This window comes from Podarcis vaucheri, assembly GCF_965113315.1.
Source record: "Podarcis vaucheri genome assembly, chromosome: 1".
NCBI lineage: Eukaryota > Metazoa > Chordata > Lepidosauria > Squamata > Lacertidae > Podarcis > Podarcis vaucheri.
In genome coordinates, this window is record NC_138759.1 from 133305505 (window position 1) to 133329061 (window position 23557).

General features: G+C 46.3%; 1 protein-coding gene across 5 annotated transcripts in view; it reads left to right on the top strand.

The window, feature by feature from the left end:
- Window positions 1–23557, top strand: part of PIKFYVE (phosphoinositide kinase, FYVE-type zinc finger containing) — a 104086-nt gene that overhangs the window by 40183 nt on the left and 40346 nt on the right. For 4 of the 5 annotated variants that reach the window (XM_082222112.1, XM_082222111.1, XM_082222110.1 and 1 more), the window contains 7 exons: window positions 10409–10556; window positions 11012–11179; window positions 14323–14385; window positions 20098–20227; window positions 20653–20833; window positions 22181–22255; window positions 22839–22946. In XM_082222112.1, the coding sequence (XP_082078238.1) occupies window positions 10409–10556; window positions 11012–11179; window positions 14323–14385; window positions 20098–20227; window positions 20653–20833; window positions 22181–22255; window positions 22839–22946 (873 nt within the window). The remainder of the gene's footprint in view (window positions 1–10408; window positions 10557–11011; window positions 11180–14322; window positions 14386–20097; window positions 20228–20652; window positions 20834–22180; window positions 22256–22838; window positions 22947–23557) is intronic. The other variant, XM_082222114.1, reaches the window with a different exon arrangement.

The window sequence follows — 23557 nt, forward strand, 5'->3', positions numbered from 1 at the left end:
TCCGCTGCATTTGAACTTGGCGCGCGCGCCCAACTCTCTACTTTCCTCTTAACCGTTGCCTTGCTCTCTGAGGAGGGCGTGACCACCCCTGACTCGTGCCCTCCCTCCTGCTGACAGCCTCCGGAACCCGATGCCTGGCTACCTTCCTCCCTGCTGCTCTCAGTCTTGAGCGTGGGTCCCGACTTCCAGCTGCTGCCGCCCTCAGTTATGAGCGTGGGTCCCGACTTCCAGCTGCTACTCTCTGAATCTCCTCTGTTCCCTTCCTCCTGGGGTGTCCCCCCGGATCCCCCCCTTGCTCTGCTCACTGGGGCTCCCTTTTGGGAGTCCTCTGACTCACTGCTTAGGCTTGGAGATCTCGGGTCGTCATCATCACTCATTTTCCCTTCGGATTCCTCCCCCTCGCTCTCTGCTTCCTCCCTTCTCTGCGTCTCTGCTCCTGAACCCCTGACATCCATCCCCCCCTCGAAGCCCCCCCTTCCCCCCTCCCCGCTTTCAGGTGTGGGTGCTGGGTGCTCCATCATCACGGGAGGGAATGCCGGATACAGTTCGCTCCCCGTGGTTGGCCGCCAACTGAAGACCTCCGAGTCTTCCTCCTCGCGGTCGCCGACGTTGACCTGTTCCGCTTCCATCTCTGTACCGCCGTGCTCGAACCCAAGGTCCTCCCCGAACACGTCCATGTCAGTCTCTGCGTCGGTCGCTCGACCTGGCATCTCCAGCCACTTCCGGCGCCATTGCTCCTCCGGTCGATCGTCCCACCAATACGAGGTGTCTGACGCCGAACCCGCCGGCGATCCTTCTGGGGAACGGGTGCTCAGTGCGGGTTCCCCGTCCGAGTCGAATCCATGGAACGTGCTGGAAGAAAGTGTGGGCGTGAACAGCCAGTCGTCGAAGAAGCTCGCTGGCATGGGTCTGTGTGGGAAAAGGGCATGAAACTCGTCCTTGAGCAGGGGTTCCTCCAAAGCGTAGTCTGGCACCCAGCTATTGGCGCTGGCCCGGGTGCCCTCTCTGGCTAGGAGGTATTCGACTCCCTCTTCCCCCCATCTGGAGTCCAAAATCTCCGTGACCTCGTTGATGGGGTCTTGCTGCGTCACCCCTCGCGTCTCCGTCCGCTCCCGGAACGGACTCGGTGCCGTCCCTGGCTCCTGGAATCTGTGAGGTGCCTTGTAGGGAGTGAGCACCGACCTGTGGAACACCGGATGCATTCTGGAACCCTCCGGCAGCGCCAGTCGGAAGGCTACCGGGTTGATCCGTGCTTCGACTTGGTACGGACCAATTTGCTTGTGCCCCAACTTCTCCTTGGCTAGTGACCTGGTCGGCACTGCGTGGGCTGCCAACCAGACCCAGTCTCCCACTTGGATCTCTTTGCCAACCCGCCTGTGCTTGTCAGCTTGCACCTTGTAGGCGTGCTTAGCTAGCTCCAGCTGCCGTCTGAGTTGATCGTGTACCGCCTGCAACTCTGACGCGAACGCGTCCGCCGTCTGTGGTTCTCCGCCCCCCACTCTCTCCCGTCCCGGGAAGGTTCTGGGATTCCTCCCATTGTTGGCGAAGAACGGCGTCACCCCTGTGGACACGTGCTTCGTGTTGTTGTAAGCGAACTCGGCGAGCGGCAGGTAATCCACCCAGGTCGCAGGTTGTTGATTGGCATAGCATCTCAGGTACTGCTGCATGATGGCATTGACCCTCTCTGCTTGCCCGTTGGTCTGCGGGTGTCTTGCTGATGCCAGATCGACCTTGACATTTAGAAAACTCATCAGCTTCTGCCAGAAATTCGAGACGAACTGGCGCCCGCGGTCGGACAGGATAGACCGCGGCAGACCATGCACTTTGAACACGTGATCTATGAACAGTTTGGCGGTTTGTTCCGCCGTGGCCACCTTCGCACACGGAATGAAATGTGCCATCTTGGTGAACAAGTCCACCACCACTAGTACAGCTGTCTTGCCTCTCGAGCTGGGTAGATCCGTAACAAAGTCCAGGGCCACTCTCTCCCACGGTTCAAACGGCGTTTGCAGCGGTTCCAGCAGTCCCGCCGGTGGTTTGTGCACCGGTTTGGCCCTCTGGCAGGTGTCGCACCTCGCAACGTAGTCCGCGACTTCCCCTCTCAGTCTGGGCCACCAAAAGTCCCTTGCGACTAATTCCACCGTTTTTTCCGTGCCAAAGTGCCCGGCCGTGGGTGCGTCGTGCAGCTGCTGCAGTACCCTGGCGCGAAGTTCGTCTCCCGGCACGTAGATGGCCCCTTTACGTAAGAGCAAGCCGTCTCGTATCTGGAACTCGTCGCCCTTCGCCGTGCCCTTGTGCACCTCTGCCATCTTCGCCTGCGCGAAGGAGTCGTCCTGCAACGCCCGCCGCACCGCATCCAGGTCTACTGTGGCTGAAGCGCATGCCCACGCTGTTGGCGCGAAGATGTGCATGGCTGCCGCTGGCGTCGCCTCTTCGAGGTATTGCGGTTTGCGGGACAGTGCATCCGCCATGACGTTGGTGTCGCCTGGGACGTACTCTATTCGGAAATTGAAGTCAGCAAAGAACTCCGCCCAACGTATCTGCCTCTGGTTCAGGAACTGAGCCGTGCGCCAGTGCTCCAGATTCTTGTGATCCGTGCAGACCTGCACCGTGTGCTTGGCGCCGATCAGGAAGTGCCTCCACGCCTTGAAAGCTGCATGAATGGCCAGCAACTCCCTGTCCCAGATGGTGTAGTTCTGCTCCGACTTGCTGAGCTTTCTGGAGTAGAACGCTCCCGGCCTCCAGACCCCCTGTGGGTCCCTTTGCAGCAGGACAGCTCCCACTGCTCTATCGGACGCGTCTGTCTCTACCCGCATCGGTCTGCTGGGGTCGATATGCAGCAGTTGCTCTTCCGACGCGAAGAGACGCTTGAGTGCCTGAAAGGACTGCTCCGCCTGCTCCGTCCAGATGAATTTCTTCTTCTTGGAGCTTAGCGTGTCCGTAATGGCCGCCGTCTGCATCGCGAACCCCTTGATAAACTTGCGATAGAAGTTGGCGAAGCCGACAAACCGCTGGACCTCCTTCCGATTGCGCGGGCTCTTCCAATCCAACACCGCCCGAACCTTGGCGCTGTCCATGGCTAGCCCCTTGTCCGACAACTTGTAACCCAAGAAATCCACCTCCGTCGTGTCGAACTGGCACTTCTCCAGTTTGGCGTACAGTCTATGCTGCTGCAGCCTCTTCAGCACCTCCCGAACATCTTGGTCATGGGCTTGCTGCGAGTCGGAGAATATCAGGATGTCATCCAGAAAGCAGACGCACTTCTTGTAAAGGAGTCCCGCCAACACATGATGCATGAAAGCTTGGAAACAGTGAGAACCGTTTTGCAATCCAAACGGCATCACTCTGTATTCGTAGGTGCCCAGAGGCGTGAACATGGCTGTCTTCCACTCATCGCCCTCCCTCATGCGGATGAGATTGTACGCACCTCGCAGGTCCAACTTGGTGAACACGCGTCCCTTGCGCACCGTCGCTAGTAGGTCGTCAATCCTGGGCATGGGGAAATCAGAAGGCTTGGTCATCTTGTTTAAGAGGCGAAAATCCACCACCAGTCTTTTTTGGGGCGTGTCCTTCTTCTTCACGAAGAAAACAGGACTGCCCCCTACTGCCCTGGACTCCCGGATGAAACCGCGCTGCAAATTGTGATCTATGAACTGTTTGAGTTCCTGTAATTCGTCCTCAGACATGGAATACAGCTTCCCTTTCGGCAGCGTCGCCCCTGGTAGGAGGTCAATCTTGCAGTCATATTGCCTGTGCGGTGGTAGCTTGTCAGCCTCTTTCTCGCAGAAGACCTCCAGAAAGTCTGCGTATTTGTGGGGGACTGCTTGCAACGTTCCCAACTGCAGTTGTGATTCCTCCTCCTCTCCCTCCTGTCTGGGCAGGATGCAGTGTTCTGCGCAATAAGAGGAGCCGAAGATCAGCTGTCTCTGGTACCAAGCCAGTGTCGGACTGTGCCTGTCCAGCCAACTCATGCCCAACACAATGGGCGTGTCCGACAGTTGGGTGACATTAAAACTGATGACTTCCCTGTGGTTGCCAAGGCGCATCACCATCGGTGGCGTTTGCTTCACCACCTGCCCCCCTAGCAACTCTCTGCCATCCACTGTGACGACTTGCAGGGGCAGAGTGGCAGGCAGTAGCTGTATAGCGTGCTGCTCCACAAAATCCTGCGCTATAAAGTCTGCGTTGCTTCCAGAATCCACAGAAAGCGGCACTTCGATAGTGACGCCATCGGGTAGCTGGAGAGATGCTGTGAGCTGCACTACTGGTTTGGGTGGGAGGGGGTCCGTGGGTTGCAAGATCGCTGGGGACTGCTTCACTGATGCGTCTGGCTGGGCCCCAGTGCCTCTGTCTCCAGCCAGACATCGTCGTTTCCCTGCTGTGGTTCTCCTTGCTGCGTTGCTGCAGTCACCATTGCTGAGGCTGCAGTGTGCTTGTGGAGCCTCCGGGGACACTCTTTCGCCAAATGGCCTGGATCCTCGCAGATGTAACACTTCCTGTTCCCTCTAGGAGGCTTCGCTTTCACTGCTGTCGGTGCTTGGGCTCTGGCTGCTGACTGAGCCCTTGCACCTCCAACCTCCATCGGTTCCCCTCCCCCTCCAGGCGGAGGTGTGGATTGCGCACGCGCTGCTTCTCTTGGAACGAAAGAGAAACTTCTCGCTGCTTCGCGCCCTCCACGTCCTTCATCTCTGCACCATGGACGTTCTTCCAGCCTCACCCCCACAGTCAGCGCCCTTTGGACCACCTCCTGCGTGCTTCGGGGCCTCTCCCCCCTTGCAATTTCATCCTTGACCGCAGAGCTTAGACCCTCCCAGAACAGGTCTCTGACAGGGGGCGAATCCCGGTCCCACTCTAAGGCACTGACCAGCGCAAAAAAGCGGGCGTGGTACTGCCGGACGCTTGCCCTCCCTTGTTTTAGTCCATGAATCTCCCGTCGGGCAAGATCCACATCAATAGTAGACAAAAAACACGCATCCATCGCTTTGATAAAGGCATCTGCATTCTGAAGCGCCGGATCTTTATCCCTCCACAAATTGCGTAGCCACGCTTTAGCATCCCCATGCAAATGGGATAGTATGAACCCCACTTTCTCTTCCTCATCTCTAAAGTCTTTTGCCAGCAGTTGCAGTGCGCACATTACGTCTGCTCGAAAATTGGGGTACTGTTGTAAATTCCCATCGAAGTGAGCCACAAGCCCTCCTGCTCTCCGTGCCAACCCAACCCCCTCCGGTCTGGGTCCTGGCTGCCCGTGTTTAACCCATGCTTCAAACCTGGCGTGGAGATCTCTGTAGGCGGCTGCCGCATCCTCCTCCCTCTTCTTGGATGCCAGTACCTCCGCGTTCAATTGGGTAACTGCCTGTTGCAGCGCTGCAACTGTCTCTGCTTCCGTCATCTCTGCTAACCGTCGTGAGCTTGCTCCCAAACACCGATCCCCTCCTCCAGCTGCCTCTCTCTCCGCTGCGAGATATCAGGTGTCCGAAGCTTTTGAGAGACGGGTCTTACTGTCAGAGCTGCCACCCAGTCCCAGCTCACATAGGACCAAGTCCGCCAGCGTTCACTTTATAAGAGTCTTTATTAAGTTACAGGTTTCATTTCCGAACTGCCGCGTGCAGCTCTACACCTTCTGCCCTAGGTCGGCGAAGACCCGTCTGAGTCCCCGCCTCTTGCACACCAGCTTAATACCCTAGCCTTGCTCCACCTCCTTCGCCTCTCCCTACGTCTCTGGGTCCTTCTGCCCCCCTGGGCCTCCTCCCTTCTACTCTCCTCTGACGCTGACCCCCCTGATCCTTCTGCCTCCTTGCGGCGGGCTTTAGGACCTGGCTCACTCTCCGGGCTGCTTACTGCTCCAGCTTCCACTGCATTTGAACTTGGCGCGCGCGCCCAACTCTCTACTTTCCTCTTAACCGTTGCCTCGCTCTCTGAGGAGGGCGTGACCACCCCTGACTCGTGCCCTCCCTCCTGCTGACAGCCTCCGGAACCCGATGCCTGGCTACCTTCCTCCCTGCTGCTCTCAGTCTTGAGCGTGGGTCCCGACTTCCAGCTGCTGCCGCCCTCAGTTATGAGCGTGGGTCCCGACTTCCAGCTGCTACTCTCTGAATCTCCTCTGTTCCCTTCCTCCTGGGGTGTCCCCCCGGATCCCCCCCTTGCTCTGCTCACTGGGGCTCCCTTTTGGGAGTCCTCTGACTCACTGCTTAGGCTTGGAGATCTCGGGTCGTCATCATCACTCATTTTCCCTTCGGATTCCTCCCCCTCGCTCTCTGCTTCCTCCCTTCTCTGCGTCTCTGCTCCTGAACCCCTGACAGAAATTATGTAAAACTTGCTTAATTTGCATCACCAGTGAATGCAAATACAAAGCGAATTCTGCCTTTGTTTGATGCAGACTTGAATTTACCTTGGTGCAGGTTTTTTTTTAAAAAAGAAATCCTTAGTGCAGAGTTCCTATAGCCCTACTTATTTATGGCAGTGTTAAGATAACTTATACTTGGCAGACCCACCTGGGAAGGAATAAAGCCATTTGAATCATTTAAAGTGTTTCAGGAGCACTGAACCTGAATTATATACACACATAATTTGAGTCGAATTGCTTTTCGCGTTGAAACATGGTTCAAGTGCAATTCCTGGAAGTCGTAGATCTCACTTTAGAACTGCATTTGTAGAGTTAATCTGTGGAAAGGTCAGAGCTGGCATTGTAGATGGAACAGATTGATGTCACTTTTTGTTTGGTCAGCTAGAGAATTGCTCAAGTAGTCAATGCGTATCTTTCCTCCATGGGCAGAGAGTACTAACCTTGGGGCAAAGGCTGCATTTCAGCACAACGCCTTGGCTGTCTTCCCAGGATTTGAGGAGCTGCTAGCTACTGTTTAGGTATAGAACTGCCCTGCTAGTTTCCTATGAAGTTTCTTATGAATAATATGGGTGTGAAGGGAATGAGAAATCGCCAGTGGGGCTCTAAAGCCTGTAGAAAAATGTGTACCGTATTTTTTGCCCTATAGGACGCACTTTTTCCCCTCCAAAAATGAAGGGGAAATGTGTGTGCATCCTATGGGGCGAATGCAGGCTTTCGCTGAAGCCTGGAGAGTGAGAGGGGTCAGTGCGCACCGACCCCTCTCCCTCTCCAGGCTTCAGGAAGCTATCCGCAAGCGTTGGGAGCCCGCAGGAGTTCCCGCCGGGCTCCCCAGGCTTGCGGATAGCAGCCTGTTCTGGGGGCTGGGGTCAGGGGAAGCTCGGGCTTCCCCAGCCCCGTGCCTGGGGGGGATTTTTTCTTTATTCCCCCCCAAAAAAACTAGGTGCGCCCTATGGGCCGGTGCGCCCTATGGGGCGAAAAATACAGTATGTTTGGGGCAGGTGGGAAATGTGGCCAACCGAATTATTGCTTTTTTACTTAAGGGATTTTGTTACAGAGTGTAGCTGTTGTAGTTGGAAATCCCAGCATGCTTTCCTGGTGCCCCACGTAGAAGTATCTAAAGGGGCTGCATATAGTTTTCAAGATTACGGGATAATTTGGATGCCATATTTAGTGCCTTCTAGCATGAACATGGTCGTTTATACACCTAAATATATATATGGCTTTCATGCACATTTCAATAGCCTGAATGATTTATTGGGTGGATACAGAGATTTGCTCTCCATTCAGATTGACAGGAGAGAATTTCCAATACTGGAAAATAGACAAGATGAGACAAATTTATCCAATGCAGAAATAATTTCTTTGCTTTAGTCTTCTGATGGGCCACAGTGTTCTACAACAAACAGTTAGTCATCCATCTCTGTTTTTGGAGAAAAATGGATGAGAAGCCATTCCTATGGAAGACAACCCCAGTATAACTAGGTTTTTTCAAGTGATTTGAAACGTGTTTATTCTCCTGAGCTGCCAGAATTATCTACTTAGATTAAAGTCTTGCAATTTCAATGGCTACATAGCTCTTTAGTTTACTTTTACCGTCCAAAATATTAACAGTTCCTTATTTATCACTAGTCCATGACTAGCTTTTTTTTTTTGGCATATTCGACACTGAATTGTCATTGTTCTTTTTTTCTTTCAATTTTTATTTTTTATTTTACAACACATACACACACACTCATAAAACTGAACATAAAAGTAATAATACACAATCCAGAAAAAACAAACAACTACAAATAAAACATAATAATGTACAGAAACTTACGCAGATCCAGTAGTCAACAATAGTCAATCCAATATGAAATATTTCAGTTCTTTTCTTCCAGTTGACTTCCTTCAACACTGTTCTCTTTTTATTTTTGGTAAACTGTCTCCTTCTTAGTTCATTATTACCCCATTTTCTTTCTGTTTTTTAACTTTTATACCATAATTTATTTTGCAGAAGTTAATCGAAACAAGTCCAAGTATTAATTTGAGGGCACTGCTTTTTAAGGTATTCTCTATAGTTTCCCAATTCTTTTTTAATTTTTTGCTTGGGCTGACCACTAATGGCTTTTGTCAATCTAGCCAATTCAATATAATCAAATAATTTATCTTGCCACTCTTTTTTTGTTGGCATTGTTTCTTTTTTCTAATTTTTGGCAATTAGTGTTCTTTCAACCCCTGTAGCATAAATGAATATTTTCTTATTATCTCTGGCTATTTCTGTGTCTAATATCCCCAATAAAAATTAATTGTCATTGTTCATGGTTTCCTGATTATTATATGTATAGATTCCAATTATCTTATATTTTATCAACATATTTGTTCTACATATTTATACAAAATTCATGTGACTTAAATATATATCTATGCACACTTAAGTTTTACAGACTTTTAGATTTATCCCTTCAGAGTAAGCTTACATCTACCTCTGCCCCCACCCCGCCACAATCCCATGCAATTCCTGCTCTTTATTGTATTTCTAGAACTCTTTATTTTTCCTTTTGCAACGTTAACATGCGCAAAACACAATCAAATATAGAGAAAATGGAATTGCTGCTTGCAGAAAACTGGAACCTGTGGCTCTCCAGATGTTGCTAGACCTCTCCAGCTCCCATCACTGTGTCCCCAGGTAACTTTCAAGTGGTGAAAAAGCCCCACTTAATGGGCCATCGGGACCATCAAAGGCCTGCTACAATAAGTTCACTGAAGACAATATCATTTATCAAGGTCCCTTACCTTTTCCGCCCCGACCTGGCCACAGTGATCCATGCGACGGTCACTTCCAGGCTTGACTGCTGTAATTCGCTCTATGCGGGGCTGCCCTTGAAGCTGTCCCATAAACTACAGCGGGTGCAGAATGCTGCAGCGAGGCTCCTCACGGGGCCCCTGCCATGGGAGCATATTCACCCAGTGCTTTTCCAGCTGCACAGCTTGACCTTTAAAGCCCTTCACGGCCTAGGACACTCGTACCTATGGGACCACCTCTCCCGGTGTGCCCCACGGAGTGCCTCAAGGTCCATCAACAACCTAGAGGTCCCGGGCCCTAAGGAAGTCAGATTAGCCTCAACCAGAGCCAGGGCCTTTTCAACACTGGCTCCCGCCTGGTGGAACGCTCTGCCTCGTGAGACCAGGGCCCTGCAGGATCTGATTTCTTTCCGCAGGGCCTGTAAGACAGAGTTGTTCCGCCTGGCCTTTGGCTTGGAGCCAATTTGATTCCCTCCCTCCCTTTCTTTCTTTTTTCTTTTTCCTTTCTCCTCCTGCGATGAGGCTACATTTTAATATTTTAATGTTTCAATATTTTAATGTTGTATTTTAATTTTGTTTTTAAGTTGTATTCATTCAACTTATTTTATTATTGCTTGTTAGCCGCCCTGAGCCCGGCCTTGGCTGGGGAGGGCGGGGTATGAATAAAAATTATTATTATTATTTGTTTCCATTCTGATATTGATGCTAATAGAGTCTCTGGTGAGATGTCCAGTTCTGCGGGTAAGACCTGAGGATGTGAACAAGGTGCTTTTGACTGTCCATTGTATCATTGGCCCATCCTGGGGGCTGACCGGGTGGGTCCAGGGGGTGGTTAATGCACATTTTCATGAGCAGATTGTCCTGATTGCCTTGGGGGGGGGACCCGTTCTACTTGTGTATTGTTTTTATGATGTATATTATAGCTGTAAACTATAGCTTAGAATCCATTTTTGCATGTAAGCGGAATATAAATTCAGCAGCAGCAGCAGCCCTGGCCGTTGATCATGGCGGCTGATGGAAGTTGAGAGTCCAGCAACATCTGAACATCCACTTCCCCACTTTTGTGCTTTGCGGTCAGTTAACATTATTTTGAAAGTTACACGTACGCTTGATTGTTCACATTTATTTTGGCTCATCTGGTATAACCTAATCCAGTACCTTCCAAAGCAGATAGTAAGAACAAAGTCTTGTATTAATTTGTATATTCTAATGAAGGAATTGTACTTAATCCGAGGGTGCTAGCAAATAGAGTGAGAGAAATGTGTGTTTCTCCCGCAGAGCACAGAATTTTCTGAAACTCCTTCTCCAGACAGTGATTCAGTCAACTCGGTGGAGGGCCATTCTGAGCCATCCTGGTTCAAAGACATCAAGTTTGACGACAGCGACACAGAGCAGATTGCAGAAGACGGAGATGATAACTTGACCAGTGAGTGTTTGTGTCTGTTTTCTGAGGATATCTGTCTTAATAGCAAGTAAAAGCTCTGCCTTGCTGCTGCCTGCTGCTGTTGTAGAAATAAACGCTTTTATCTATTTCTTTTACGGAGATACAGTATCTTCTCTGTGTTTGGCTAGATTTCCGCACACACCCAGATTCCAAATTGGCATAAGGTCTGCAGCTGTTTGGGCATCTTGGTCCTAACAGCAGCCCTGCTTTTAAAAAAAAGGAGCAAAAAAGAAGTAAATGGCCTCAAAACGACCATCCAAATCATGAGAAACGCCAATATGCAAGTGGATGAAATTACTGTGTCTCTCTCTCTCTCTCCAACATTACACACGGTTTAATTGAGATCGTTTCTCTCCTTTCCTTGATCCCCCGTGAATACCTATTATTTGAACCCCCCTTCTCCTTCCTGTATCTCCCCCTCTCCTCAAACCTAAAAGATTCTGCCAGCCCTAGCAAGCGCACCTCAGTCAGCAGCTTCCAGTCTGCCATGGACAGCGACTCAGCTGCTTCCATCAGCCTGAACGTGGAGCTGGACAACGTGAACTTCCATATCAAGAAGATTTCCAAGTACCCCCACGTGCCCCCTCACCCTGCCGACCAAAAAGGTATGCGGTAGTTGCCACTGGGATGCCACACGTGATGAAAAACGGGGCCTGGGCAGCCGTCTGCCCAAACACCAACTCCTCCTGTCCCGTCCCCCCACTGGTCTTATTTTCTACTCCTCCTTCCTCTCGCATTAGGCCACTCTGCTTTTGAACCACCGTAGACAACGCGTTTTCACATAGCTTTTTTGACAGGCCATCTTTTGGCCGCAGAGAGCAAGGATGTTTTGAAGGACATCTTCTGTTTCTCGGTCATTTGTGATGGATGCAAATGTCAGGCAGGGCTGGTCCCAGGGCTGGTTTGGTTTTTTTGCCGGAACTCAGTTCCGGCACCTCTCAGGTGGGCACCATTGCCATTATAAGAGAACAAGGGAGGTGTTCATGTTGAGGTCTGGCACGTCTTTTTCTAGAACTGGCTGGTACCATCTAGAGCTCAGTCTAGTTGGAAAGACCAGAATCCTGCTGTATTCAAGTACTGGTGTTGAATGTGGCAGGGTTGGGTTCAGGCTAACTCCACCTCAGACCATTGTCTGTCTTCATAGACAAGATTTTATGTCAGTTTGATCTACACCTTTTAAATGGTAGAGAAATTACAATCTTGTATCATGTTAAGGGGGATGCAGGTGGTGCTGTGGGTTAAACCACAGAGCCTAGGGCTTGCCGATCAGAAGGTCGGCGGTTCGAATCCCCACGATGGAGTGAGCTCCCGTTGTTCGGTCCCAGCTTCTGCCCACCTAGCAGTTCAAAAGCACGTCAAAGTGCAAGTAGATAAATAGGTACCGCTCCAGCGGGAAGGTAAACGGCGTTTCCGTGCGCTGCTCTGGTTCGCCAGAAGCAGCTTAATCATGCTGGCCACATGACCCGTAAGCTGTACACCGGCTCCCTCGGCCAATAAAGCAAGATGAGCGCCGCAACCCCAGAGTCGGCCACAACTGGACCTAATGGTCAGGGGTCCCTTTACCTTTACCTTATCATGTTAAGGCTTCTGGGCTGCTTTATATAGCAGTTTTACATGTAGCAATATTTATATCCCTTCAGCTTTTTTGTTAAAATAAAAGTCTGAAAATAAGGCCTCCTAAGTAAAAATCATAATAAATGTTTGATTCTTTTCCCTTGCCCCAAGTACTAAAACTCTGCTAGTGGTATTGATCTTAATATGACCTTTTCATCTTCCTCGTTTCTTTGTCATCAGTTCGTGACAAAACCACAGTGGAATCTCTGGGGCTTTGCTTCTGTAAAATAATGTGTATAAGAGGAGGTAAATTTGCCTGTGCCCACTCTTGCTCACAGGTAAAGAGGGAAGTTAACAAGAGTAACTTTGAGATACTGTAATTCAGCATGTGGCTGAACTCCTCCATGCCTAATAACACTATGCAATAAACACCTGCTTACTAAAATTCTTTATTAGTTGCTGTGTGGTGAAACTAATTTCATAAAATAGCTTTAGTAATAGAAGCTCTTTTTTTCTGGTTTGTGAATTAACATACTGTAAACCCCCCCCCCAATATTATTGCATGCTTGTAATGTATATTGAATGCATCCAGAAAGTTCTGTGTTCATCAGGAAAACAAACTGTAAAAATCCGTAGTATTTATGCGTTATGCAAAACATCTAGGAAATTCAGTTCCAAGTTGATTGTTAATGTTTGCATAGCTGCTGTTTCAGATTGTGTGGGAAAACAACAAATCCACAAGGTAACTGAGACTATTGAATTTAATGCTGGGGTAGATCAGGAGTATCTTTGCAAGATGAACAGAAGCTTATAGTAAACCTCCCCAGCAAGACCAGAACGCTGCTAAAATGGTACAGGGCACCTGGAAGCAACGTTTTACCCAAGACAGTGATAAATTAGCCTGTGGCGTCCCTTGTTGTGATTTCTTTTTTTGTCTCTCAACTTGCACAAGGAATCAGAAATGTGTGCAAAATGTTGAGTGAAAGATTACACAGATGCTTTGCCACTGGCGATTACATTTTTCTTCCTATAATGAGAACTGTGGATATTTTAGGAAAGCACAAAACACAGATAAAAGTGCCTCTTGAAAGTTTGCAATAGGTTTGACCCAGAACCTGCTTTCTTGAAGTGAGGCACTTGACTCCTGCTGCGCTGCTGGCAGACTTGACCAAAAGTATAGGAGGAATAAGACCAGAGGACGAGGAACCCCAATGGTCTAACTCAGGGGTCTGCAACCCGCGGCTCCGGAGCCGCATGTGGCTCTTTTACATCTTTGCTGCGGCTCCGGGGCAGATACTAGCAAGGGGAGGAGGCGCATTGTGCGCCCCGACACTCCTCACTGTGGCGGGTGCTGTACTGGCTGTGATGTCGCATGGGGACGGTGTGTGCGTTAGTCACGCACCGTCCCGACATCACCTTCCCGCCCGCTGTCAGATCGTGGCTCCGGAGATATATTTGTTTTAAATGTCGCAATGGTTTTGCGGCTCCCAGTTGTTGTTTTTTCTTCGGAAACGGGTCCAAGTGGCTCTTTTTGTCTTAAAGGTTGCAGACCCCTGGTCTAACTTCTCCATTCCTTCTAAGCTGGTCTGAAGGTGAATGGATGAGATAGGCAGTGACCATGAAAATATAATTAATACGGGCGTGCATATGAAATTATTGTGGCTGGGAAGAATTAATATTATGCACCTGGCTTCTTTACTATACAGCTTTTGGGCAGTGCTGAAGACACACCTGTTTATCCTGGCCTTTGATGACTGACATGTGTGCTTTCAGGGCCTACGCTATTCTTGCCACTGTTCTTTGTATGTTTTTAATTCTGAATTTTACATTGTAGTAACCCACCCTAGGACCTGTTGGTGAGGGGTGTATAATAATAATAATAGTAATAGCATCTGTATCCTTGCTTGGCCTCCACGTCAAAAGACCATGAAGCTGTGGAACATGTGTAAATTGGCAAATGGGCTGTTCCATGTCAATCTGGTTCCAGAACTGCTTTAATGCCTTGTTTGACACGTCATCAAAACAAGGAATGCAAGCGAAGATTCCCTTCACTTGAACATTTTGGAGTTGTTACTACAACAGTGACTAAAAATACAGCATGAGTCATGCCTCTCTTTCTCTTGTGGAGTGGGCGTGTAAGCCATATGATTATAGCCCTGTGTCCTCCCATCTTCATATTTCTTTCTCCTTTCAGAGTACCTGATTGCCGACAACGGAGGGCAGCAGATGATCTCAATAAGCGACGCTTTTATCAAAGGTGAGTTGAATGCCGGAAGAATGTTCCCCCTTGGACATGGGTTTGGATGTTGGGTGAACATCTCTCTCTCTCTCTCTCTCTCTCTCTCTCTCTCTCTCTCTCTCTCTCCCCCCTTTTGCTGAAGGGTTTTGAACACGTCAAATGATCTTGCCCCAAAGCTTGATGAAATCCATACAAGTCTCTGCATGTGTCTGTGAATATGATGAAACAGGATGCTTCTGGGAGTTGGGGTCTGTTTTTCCAGTCCGAGTGATCATTCTGTTTTAAGCTTCTCTCTCTAAACACACAAAAGAAGCTACCAACACTCGCTTGAAGTGATGACTTGTGCTTGAGATACATTCCTCCCCCTTGTGTCATCCAACTTACGTTAATATCTATTTCCGGGTTTCATCAGATGCTAGCCAAACAAAGAAGCAAGTGCCGTAGGCTTTTAAGAAACCTGCTCGATTGCAGCTTAAAAAGTTGTCCTGCCGAATAGTTTTAACTGGAAGAATGTCTTAAAGAAAGACTCTTCTGTCTATATGGTTATACTTTTTATATCCTCTCCTTAATACACAAACATACCGCAACCAGTGTTTTAAAACGTGTGTATTATTAGCTGCAGTGGGGAGTATATTTTCGACAGCTACTTTTTTCACATATAAAGATCCTTTCCTACCACAGTAGCCCCTTTTTAAATTAATCTGGATTCGGAGACCATTGTTGTAAGCTCTTTGTTTGAATTGCATGGTGCTTCTAGACTGTTCTCCTAAAATAAAAGGAAATATTCCTCTCTGCAGTATTCTCTTCCCCCTCTTTTTTCTAGCTGCTAGACATATGACTGTTTTCATTTTTTTTTTTATAATAATTTTTATTACATTTTTCCAAATTACAAAAAGAACAGAAAGAAAAAGCAAAATAGAAGAAAAAAAGGAAAAAGAACAGAAAATCACATCCATTTCAACAGCTTATTTCAAATTTCCATTGGACTTCCCCACATCTCCCGCATAATGCATTCTTGATAATAAAGTCATCAGCAAATTATACCCTTATTTCGTGTGTTTCTTTATATTTTCAGTTGCAATTTAAGTTTAGATCTCTTATTCTCCATTTACTCTAAAAGTATCATTTTTACCCATTTAAACTTTGATTCTTTCACAAATGTTAGCACTTTCATAAATAATTAAATTTCATTGCTGGGGCTAACGTTCCAAATCATACGACGTCTTATGTTTCATACAGCTTATAATACTTTTGCAAATAGTCTTTAAATTTTTTCCAGTCCTCCTCCATTGCCTCTTCTCCCAGGTCTCGGATTCTTGCAGTCATCTCGGCCAGTTCCATGTAGTTCATCAATTGCGTCTGCCACTCCTCCAGTGTGGGCAAATCTTGGGTCTTCCAATGCTTGGCGATAAAAATTCTTGCTGCAGTTGTAGCATACATAAAAAAAGTTCTATCCTTTTTTAACACCTTCTGGCCGACAATGCCCAGAAGGAAGGCCTCTGGTTTCTTGGGAAAGGTGTACTTAAACACCTTTTTTAACTCGTTATAGATCATTTCCCAAAAGGCCTTCAATCTTGGACAAGTCCACCAGAGGTGAAAGAATGTCCCTTCAGCCTCCTTGCATTTCCAACATTTATTATCAGACAAATGGTATATCTTAGCAAGCTTGACTGGGGTCATGTACCACCTGTATACCATTTTCATAATGTTTTCTTTCAAGGCATTACATGCCGTAAACTTCATACCGGTGGTCCATAACCTTTCCCAGTCCTCAGACATAATATTGTAACCAATGTCTTGAGCCCATTTTATCATGGCTGATTTAACTGTCTCATCCTGAGTGTTCCATTTAAGCAGCAAGTTGTACATTCTCGATATTACCTTGGTCTTTGGTTCTAACAACTCTGTCTCAAGTTTCGATTTTTCCACCTGGAATCCTATTTTTTTATCTAGCTTAAAAACCTCATTAATTTGGGCATAATGTAGCCAATTTTGCACCTTATCCTTTAATTTTTCAAAGCTCTGCAACCTCCAATTACCTCCAATGTTTTCTATTATTTCCCAATATTTCGGCCAATATGCCTCCATATTGGATGTTTTCCGAGCTTTGGCCTCTATTGGTGAAATCCACCTCGGGGTTTTACTTTCCAATAAGTCTTTGTATTTTTTCCAGACCATAAATATTGCTTTTCTGACAATATGGTTATTAAACATTCCATGTGTTTTCCCCTTGTCATACCACAAATACGCATGCCAACCTAACGAATTATTAAAGCCTTCCAGATCTAGGACATCAGTGTTTTCCAATAAAATCCAATCTTTCATCCAGCAGAAGGCCGCAGCTTCATAGTATAACCTTAAGTCCGGCAGGGCAAACCCCCCCCTCTCCTTTGCATCAGTTAGTATTTTAAACTTTATTCGGGGCTTTTTGCCCTGCCAGACAAATTTAGAAATGTCCTTCTGCCACTTTCCGAAACAATCCACTCTGTCCACAATCTGCAAGGCCTGGAACAAAAACAACATTTTTGGCAAAACGTTCATTTTTATAGCTGCAATTCGGCCTAACAAGGATAGTTTCAATCTTGACCAAATTTCTAAATCTTTTTTGACTTCTGACCAACATTTTTCATAGTTATCTTTAAATAGATTCAAATTCTTAGAAGACAGATTGACCCCCAGGTATTTCACTTTTTTAACAATGTTTAGTTCTGTTTCCTTCTGAAACCCCTCTGTTTCAGTAACCGTCAAGTTTTTCCCTAACACCTTAGTTTTTTGTTTGTTCAGCTTAAAACCCGCCACCCGACCAAATTTCTGAATCAATTCCAAAACTCTTTTTGTACTAGGTTCTGGCTCCTGTAATGTTAAAACCAAGTCATCTGCAAATGCTTTCAGTTTATATTGTTTCGCTCCGACCCGTATTCCTTGTACCTGCCGATCCTCCCTTATCATATTCAGCAAAACCTCCAGGACTGAAATAAACAACAGAGGGGATAGGGGGCACCCCTGGCGTGTTCCTTTTTCAATATGAAGTTCTTCTGTCACCACATTGTTCACTATCAACTTAGCTTTTTGTTCTGAATAGATTGCCTCTATTCCATTCTCAAACCCCCTTCCCACTCCCATCCCTTCCAAGTTTTTCTTCATAAATTTCCAAGAAATGTTGTCAAAGGCCTTCTCCGCATCAATAAAAATTAACACTGCTTTGGTGTTAATATTTGTTTGTAAAAGTTCCAGAATATCGATAATGTTCCTGGTATTATCATACAAATGTCTACCTGGGAGAAAGCCTGCTTGGTCCTTATGGATTACTTCATTTAGTACTTTTTTAAATCTGTTAGCCAAAACATCCGCAAATATTTTGTAATCCACGTTTAGGAGTGAGATGGGGCGGTAGTTCTTGAGTTGAGTCTTTTCAGTTTCCACTTTAGGTATCAGTGTGATGAATGCTTCTTTCCACGTATCTGGTGCCCTCCCTCCCCCCATAATCTGGTTGCAAACCTCCATTAATGGTTGTATCAAATAGTCTTTTAAAATCCTGTAGTACTTGGAGGTGAGTCCATCAGGGCCCGGAGATTTGCCTAGTTGCATATTCTGAATGGCATCCTCGATTTCCTGTTGTGTTATTTTACAATTCAAGATTGATCTCTTCTCTTGAGATAATTTTGGTAGGCCGTTATCTTTCAAGAATTGTTCTATCTCAGTTGCTTCCTCGGATTCTTGTGTGTACAGTTTTTAAAAGTATTTCTGGAAACACCTTCTAATTTCTCCCGGTTTCTGAATGTTTTTCCCTTCAACTTCTAAGTTGGTGACATAATTTAATTTTTGTCTCTTTTTCAACTGCCAAGCGAGCAGTTTCCCACATTTGTTCGCAGATTCAAAAGATCTTTGTTTCATTTGTTTGATTTTCCATTCCACTTCTTGGTTAATCAATTTCGCATATTGTGACTGGTGAAATTTGATTTCTCTTAAAGTCTCTTTTGATTTTGGATTCACTCTTAATTTTTTCTCTCCATCACTTATCTTCTCCAATATCTTGTCTTTTTTACTATTCCAAAGTTTTTTCTTGATTGTATTCTGTTGTATCAGAAACCCTCTCATAACAGCTTTGCTTGCGTCCCAGATAATTCTTTTTTCCACCGAGGTATTCAAGTTAATTTCAAAGTAATCCTTTAAAGTTTTTTGGGCCTTCTTTACGATCTCTTGATCTCTTAACAGGTTGTCATTCATTTTCCATCTGAAGGAGTCGGCAGTAGTAAATCTCATTTCCATTTTCAAAGCGTTATGGTCGGAGCAAGTCTTTGGGCAGATTTCTATTTTTGTAGTCTTAGGTGCCAGCCCTCTAGTTGCCCAGATTTGGTCGATTCTTGTCCATGACAGGTGGGCCTCAGAAAAGAAAGTTCCTTCTTTACCTAGGGGGTTTCTCGTCCTCCATAAATCAATTAGGTCCATATTGTCAGTTAGTTCAAAGAAAGTTTTTGGTAGTCTTCCATCTTTAGTCAGATTCTGATTCTGTGACTTATCCATCAAAGTAGAGACAACCCCATTCATATCTCCCATCATAATGATGTTGGAATAGTCCAGATAGTCCAGTAGTGTCTCATGCAGCTTCTTATAAAATTCTGATTTCCCCTCATTTGGTGCATAGATTCCTAATATCAAAACTTTTTCTCCTTGGGTCGAAATTTCAATAGCCAGGATTCTTCCTTGTTCATCTTTAAACAAAAATTTTGGTGATAAATTCTCTTTGGCATAAATCACCACGCCTCTCTTCTTGACTCTATCTGATGAAATAAATTCTTGGCCTAATCTTTTATTTGTTAACACCTTCCTGTGTGACCTGGTCACATGGGTTTCTTGCATATGACTGTTTTCAGACATCACCAAAATGGAAAATGTGTGTTGTGAAGAATCACCTGGAAGCCACTGTGACATTCCTGTGACATCCTTTTTCATTTTTATGACCTGTATCCTCCTCCAAGAAGGATTTATCCACATTCTTGTAGCAACCCTTTAAATCAGGCACCCCGAAACTTGGCCCTCCAGATGTTTTGAGACTACAAGTCCCATCATCCCTAACTAACAGGACCAGTGGTCAGAGATGATGGGAATTGTAGTCCCAAAACATCTGGAGGGCCGAGTTAGGGGATGCCTGCTTTAAATGGTATGATTTAGTATTATGGGAATCAGCCTAAGCAAGCATTGGGCACACGTATTCTTTGCTCCTCCTCATGCAAGTGAAAGGGGTGGAAAGCTTCAATTTTAGAACTAATTACCATTCCAGCCATATATAGCTTGCTCTGACAATAGTCAACTGAAACAAAACAGGCTATTAAGCCGTGGTCTGATACCCTGTGATTTTCTAACTCATCAATTAGAATAAGATGTACAGTTCTCTCTTTAAAAAAAACCCCAATGCTTTATTGAAGTTAAACCGATTAAAAAAACACATACTGTAGAGTGGTACCTCCAGTTGCGGATGGGATCCATTCCAGAGGTCCAGCCGGATCCCAAGGTTTCCGCAACCAGAGAGACCCTTGTGCACACACACAGCGGTAGAGCACCTCTGCGCATGCGCACACTGCAAAACCCCGGAAATATAGTTCCGGGTTTGCGGCTTACGTATCCTGAAATTTACGTAACCGCAGGGATACGTAAGCGGAGGTATGACTGTATATGGATTAAAGTGTAATTCTTACCACTTCCCTCCCACCCACCACTTGTGTTTTTTAGAGTCGCTGTTCAATCGGAGAGTTGAAGAAAAATCCAAAGAGTTGTTTTTCACACCCTTGGGCTGGCACAGCAGCAGCCTGGACCTTCTGAGGGAGGAGAATGGGGAAAAACAAGCCATGGAGAGGCTGCTGTAAGTTGGGTTCCCTTCCCTTGCCTGCGAAGACGGGCTCTGGCAGATTGAGCAAATGAGACCAACAGCCAAGAAAGCAGGGAGGGAAGTGAGAGGCAGGTGGGGCTCCTCAGCCTGGGAAGGTAGTCTGTCTAGGAGAAGGAAAACTCCCACCTTAAACCTCTGCTGCCTTGCGGGATATCTTCTGGAGAAGGAAAGGCTAAACCCTACACAAATCCAGAATGGAGCCCCTAAATTTGTGAATCTGCCCTCCTCTTTGCTTTGGGAGCCCGTAGCGATTATTTTGGGGATTTACAGGGGCTTGCTCTAGCCACTTCAGAGCCATAGTTCACTGTCAGGCAAACAGGTATCTATGGCTCCAGAGGATATTCCCTCCCTCTGCCATCTCCTGAACTTTCACCATGTTTTTAAATCTCTCTCTGCAGCTCAGCTAATCACAACCACATGATGGCGCTACTGCAGCAGTTGCTCTACAATGAGTCTTTGTCTCTTTCCTGGAGGGATATGATTGTGCCCGTGGTCTGCCAGGTGGTTCAGACGGTCCGACCCGACGTCAAGAACAGGGACGATGACATGGACATCCGTCAGTTTGTTCATATCAAAAAAGTGAGTTCAACGGGGGGAAATGGGGGATCAGCGAGAAGGGAGGTGGCTGCTCGAGGCTTGTGCTGGCTTTCAGAATGATGACACCTCCATATCCCAAAACTAGCCCAAGCCTGCCAGAGAACTTGCCACCCTCCAAGCCAGTCGCTTGATAAACCTCCATTTCTTGGTGCCTGCCTGGTTGTACGGGGCTTGGGCTTCCCCCGCCCCAGCCCCACGGCTAAAAAATGAGAAGCCTGAAGCCCCCGGAGCGCAGCGCGAACTGCCGCTGCGCTCCGGGGGCTTCAGGCAGCTATCCGCAAGCCTTCGGAGAGCAGCAGGAGTTCCCACTGTGCTCCGAAGGCTTGCGGATAGCCGTCTGAAGCCTGGAGAGCGGGAGGGGTCGGTGCACACCGATCACTCTTGCTCTCCAGGCTTCGCTTCGCTGGAGAGGCGCTGCACAGTTTTCCCTCTCTGAGCAGCGCCCCTTCAGCGAAGCGGGAGGCGAAATGAAAGGGGCTTCGTTTCTCCTACCGCTTCACTGAAGGGGCGCTGAGCAGAGAGGGGGAGAATCCCCCCCCCCCGTTCTTCCCCTCCTATGGTCCGGTGCTTCCTATAGAGCGAAAAATACGGTACATTGATTGGTATTCAATCATCTCTTAGTTCTGACCTCGTTTTGAATTTAGATTTTCCTACCCCCTTTTCCTTTACCATTTCCTAGGCATAATTTTGAACTAAAACAGGTCACTATGCTAAACATTTACTTAGCATGAACATTTTTAGACTATCCGTAATAAAGATAAATGATAAAATAAGATTTGATTAGTCCAGGAATAAAAGTGGTATGTAGCTAAAATAAAAGGCAACCTACTTTTGTAATAGAAAGGTGTTTTATTTAATGGTGAGGACCTATCATCAAATTGGCATTTTTTGTACTCCTGTGCTTAACAGCAGGGGAGAGCTGTTTTTAAATATTTGTTTGCATGATTACACTTCATGGAACATTTCAAATTCCAGTGGCTTCCTTAGCTAGATGATCCTTGTTGACAATATATTGCAGTTGTGAGTACTGGGGAAATGCCATATTCCTAAAAAAGTAGTACTTTCCTGGACTAAATAATTTTAATTGTGTGCTACAAATGAACCTAATTTGTGTATTTTGTTGTCACGATACACTGGATGCCTGAATTAACCATTTGAGCCTCATGCAAGAAATAATGGAAGTTATATTTATCTGGGCTATTTCTAGTTAGCTTATTGATGTTAGGAGGGAAAAGAAAATACTTTTTAAAAAAGAGGAGTCTTGCTTTTTAACACAAACTGGGAAAATTAGGAGATCCATGGATAATAAAATTCTTACTGTTTTGACAGATTCCAGGTGGGAAAAAATTTGACTCGGTTGTGGTGAATGGCTTTGTTTGCACCAAGAACATAGCACATAAAAAGGTATGGTGCAGCTATGTCAGTTTATGTAATATGGTAGCATGGATGACTTACAACATCTAATGTTCAATATAATACCTAATTGACTAGTTTGGTAACAGTTTTTGCTCTTAATCATCCCTACCCCACTTACTGTTAGTACGAAGTTGTTTGTTTATGCCCTGCCCTTTTCCCTGACAGGGACTCAAGGTGGCTTACAGATAAAATTAAGAACGGCTAGCAACATAGAAAATAGGTTGTTGGCATAATGAAGGTTCAGATTCACACAGGATTAAGGAAAGTAGAATCCCTCACAAGGATTAACTGATGTCATAAGGTCCCAAGAGGGTCTCCCACTGGCTGATTGTGGCTCATTTGAGCAAAAACGTATTGGGTTTGGATTCACATTCTAACTAGCAGACTGGCCCCTATCCTGATTTTTATTGGGTCCCCTCCACTTTTTGCCTTGGCAGCCTAGAAATGCTGCCTTTTCGCTCTGCCACTGATTTGTTGACTCTTCCTATTGCACCTTCTAAGGGAAGGTATTGCTCTGTCTTTCAACATGAAATAGTGAAGGGATTCATTTAACAACCTTTTCTCTTTCTAGATGAACTCCTGTATCAAAAACCCCAAAATTCTGATGCTGAAGTGCTCCATCGAATATCTCTACCGAGAAGAAACAAAGTTTACCTGCATAGATCCCATTGTCCTTCAGGTTGGGATAGTTTGCTTTTTTTATCCTCTTTTACCATGCTATCAAAGTCTAATGAGTTGGTTTATTCGTGACTGCAATTGGCTAGTTCTGAATAATTGCAGGGAATATGTGGTTTGCCATAGTCTCCGTGCTTCAAGTCAGCACGGAGCCACTCTTCATACAGCTTGAAGCCAGAATTTGAAGTTGGGTTTTTCAGTTCTAGGTAAAACTAGCATTGACATAAGAGCATGTCATAATATTGGGTCATGGTTAACTCCAGAAACTGGGCAGGGGGTGAAGAGTAAGCAGACCACAGGATGTTTCTCATCTCCAAGGATATTGTAACCGTACATCTGCTCTGAGCAACTCTGACTATGGAAAACATTTAATCTGCAAATATTGTAACCAAGGTGTTTTAGTGCTTCTTAAAAAAATATTTTTTTTTCAGAAAAGTTAAAAACACCAGTGGCAGCACCATTCTGCATACCAAAGTACTAATTTCAGAATTGCTGAAATTCATGAGCATTGTGTCTCCCTGTTTTATTAGTCAGTCAGTAATCCAATGCTCTGTTTTAGTGCATAAAACCTGAATTAGGTTAGTGTTTACTTGAACTGTCAGTTTAGTTTTAAGG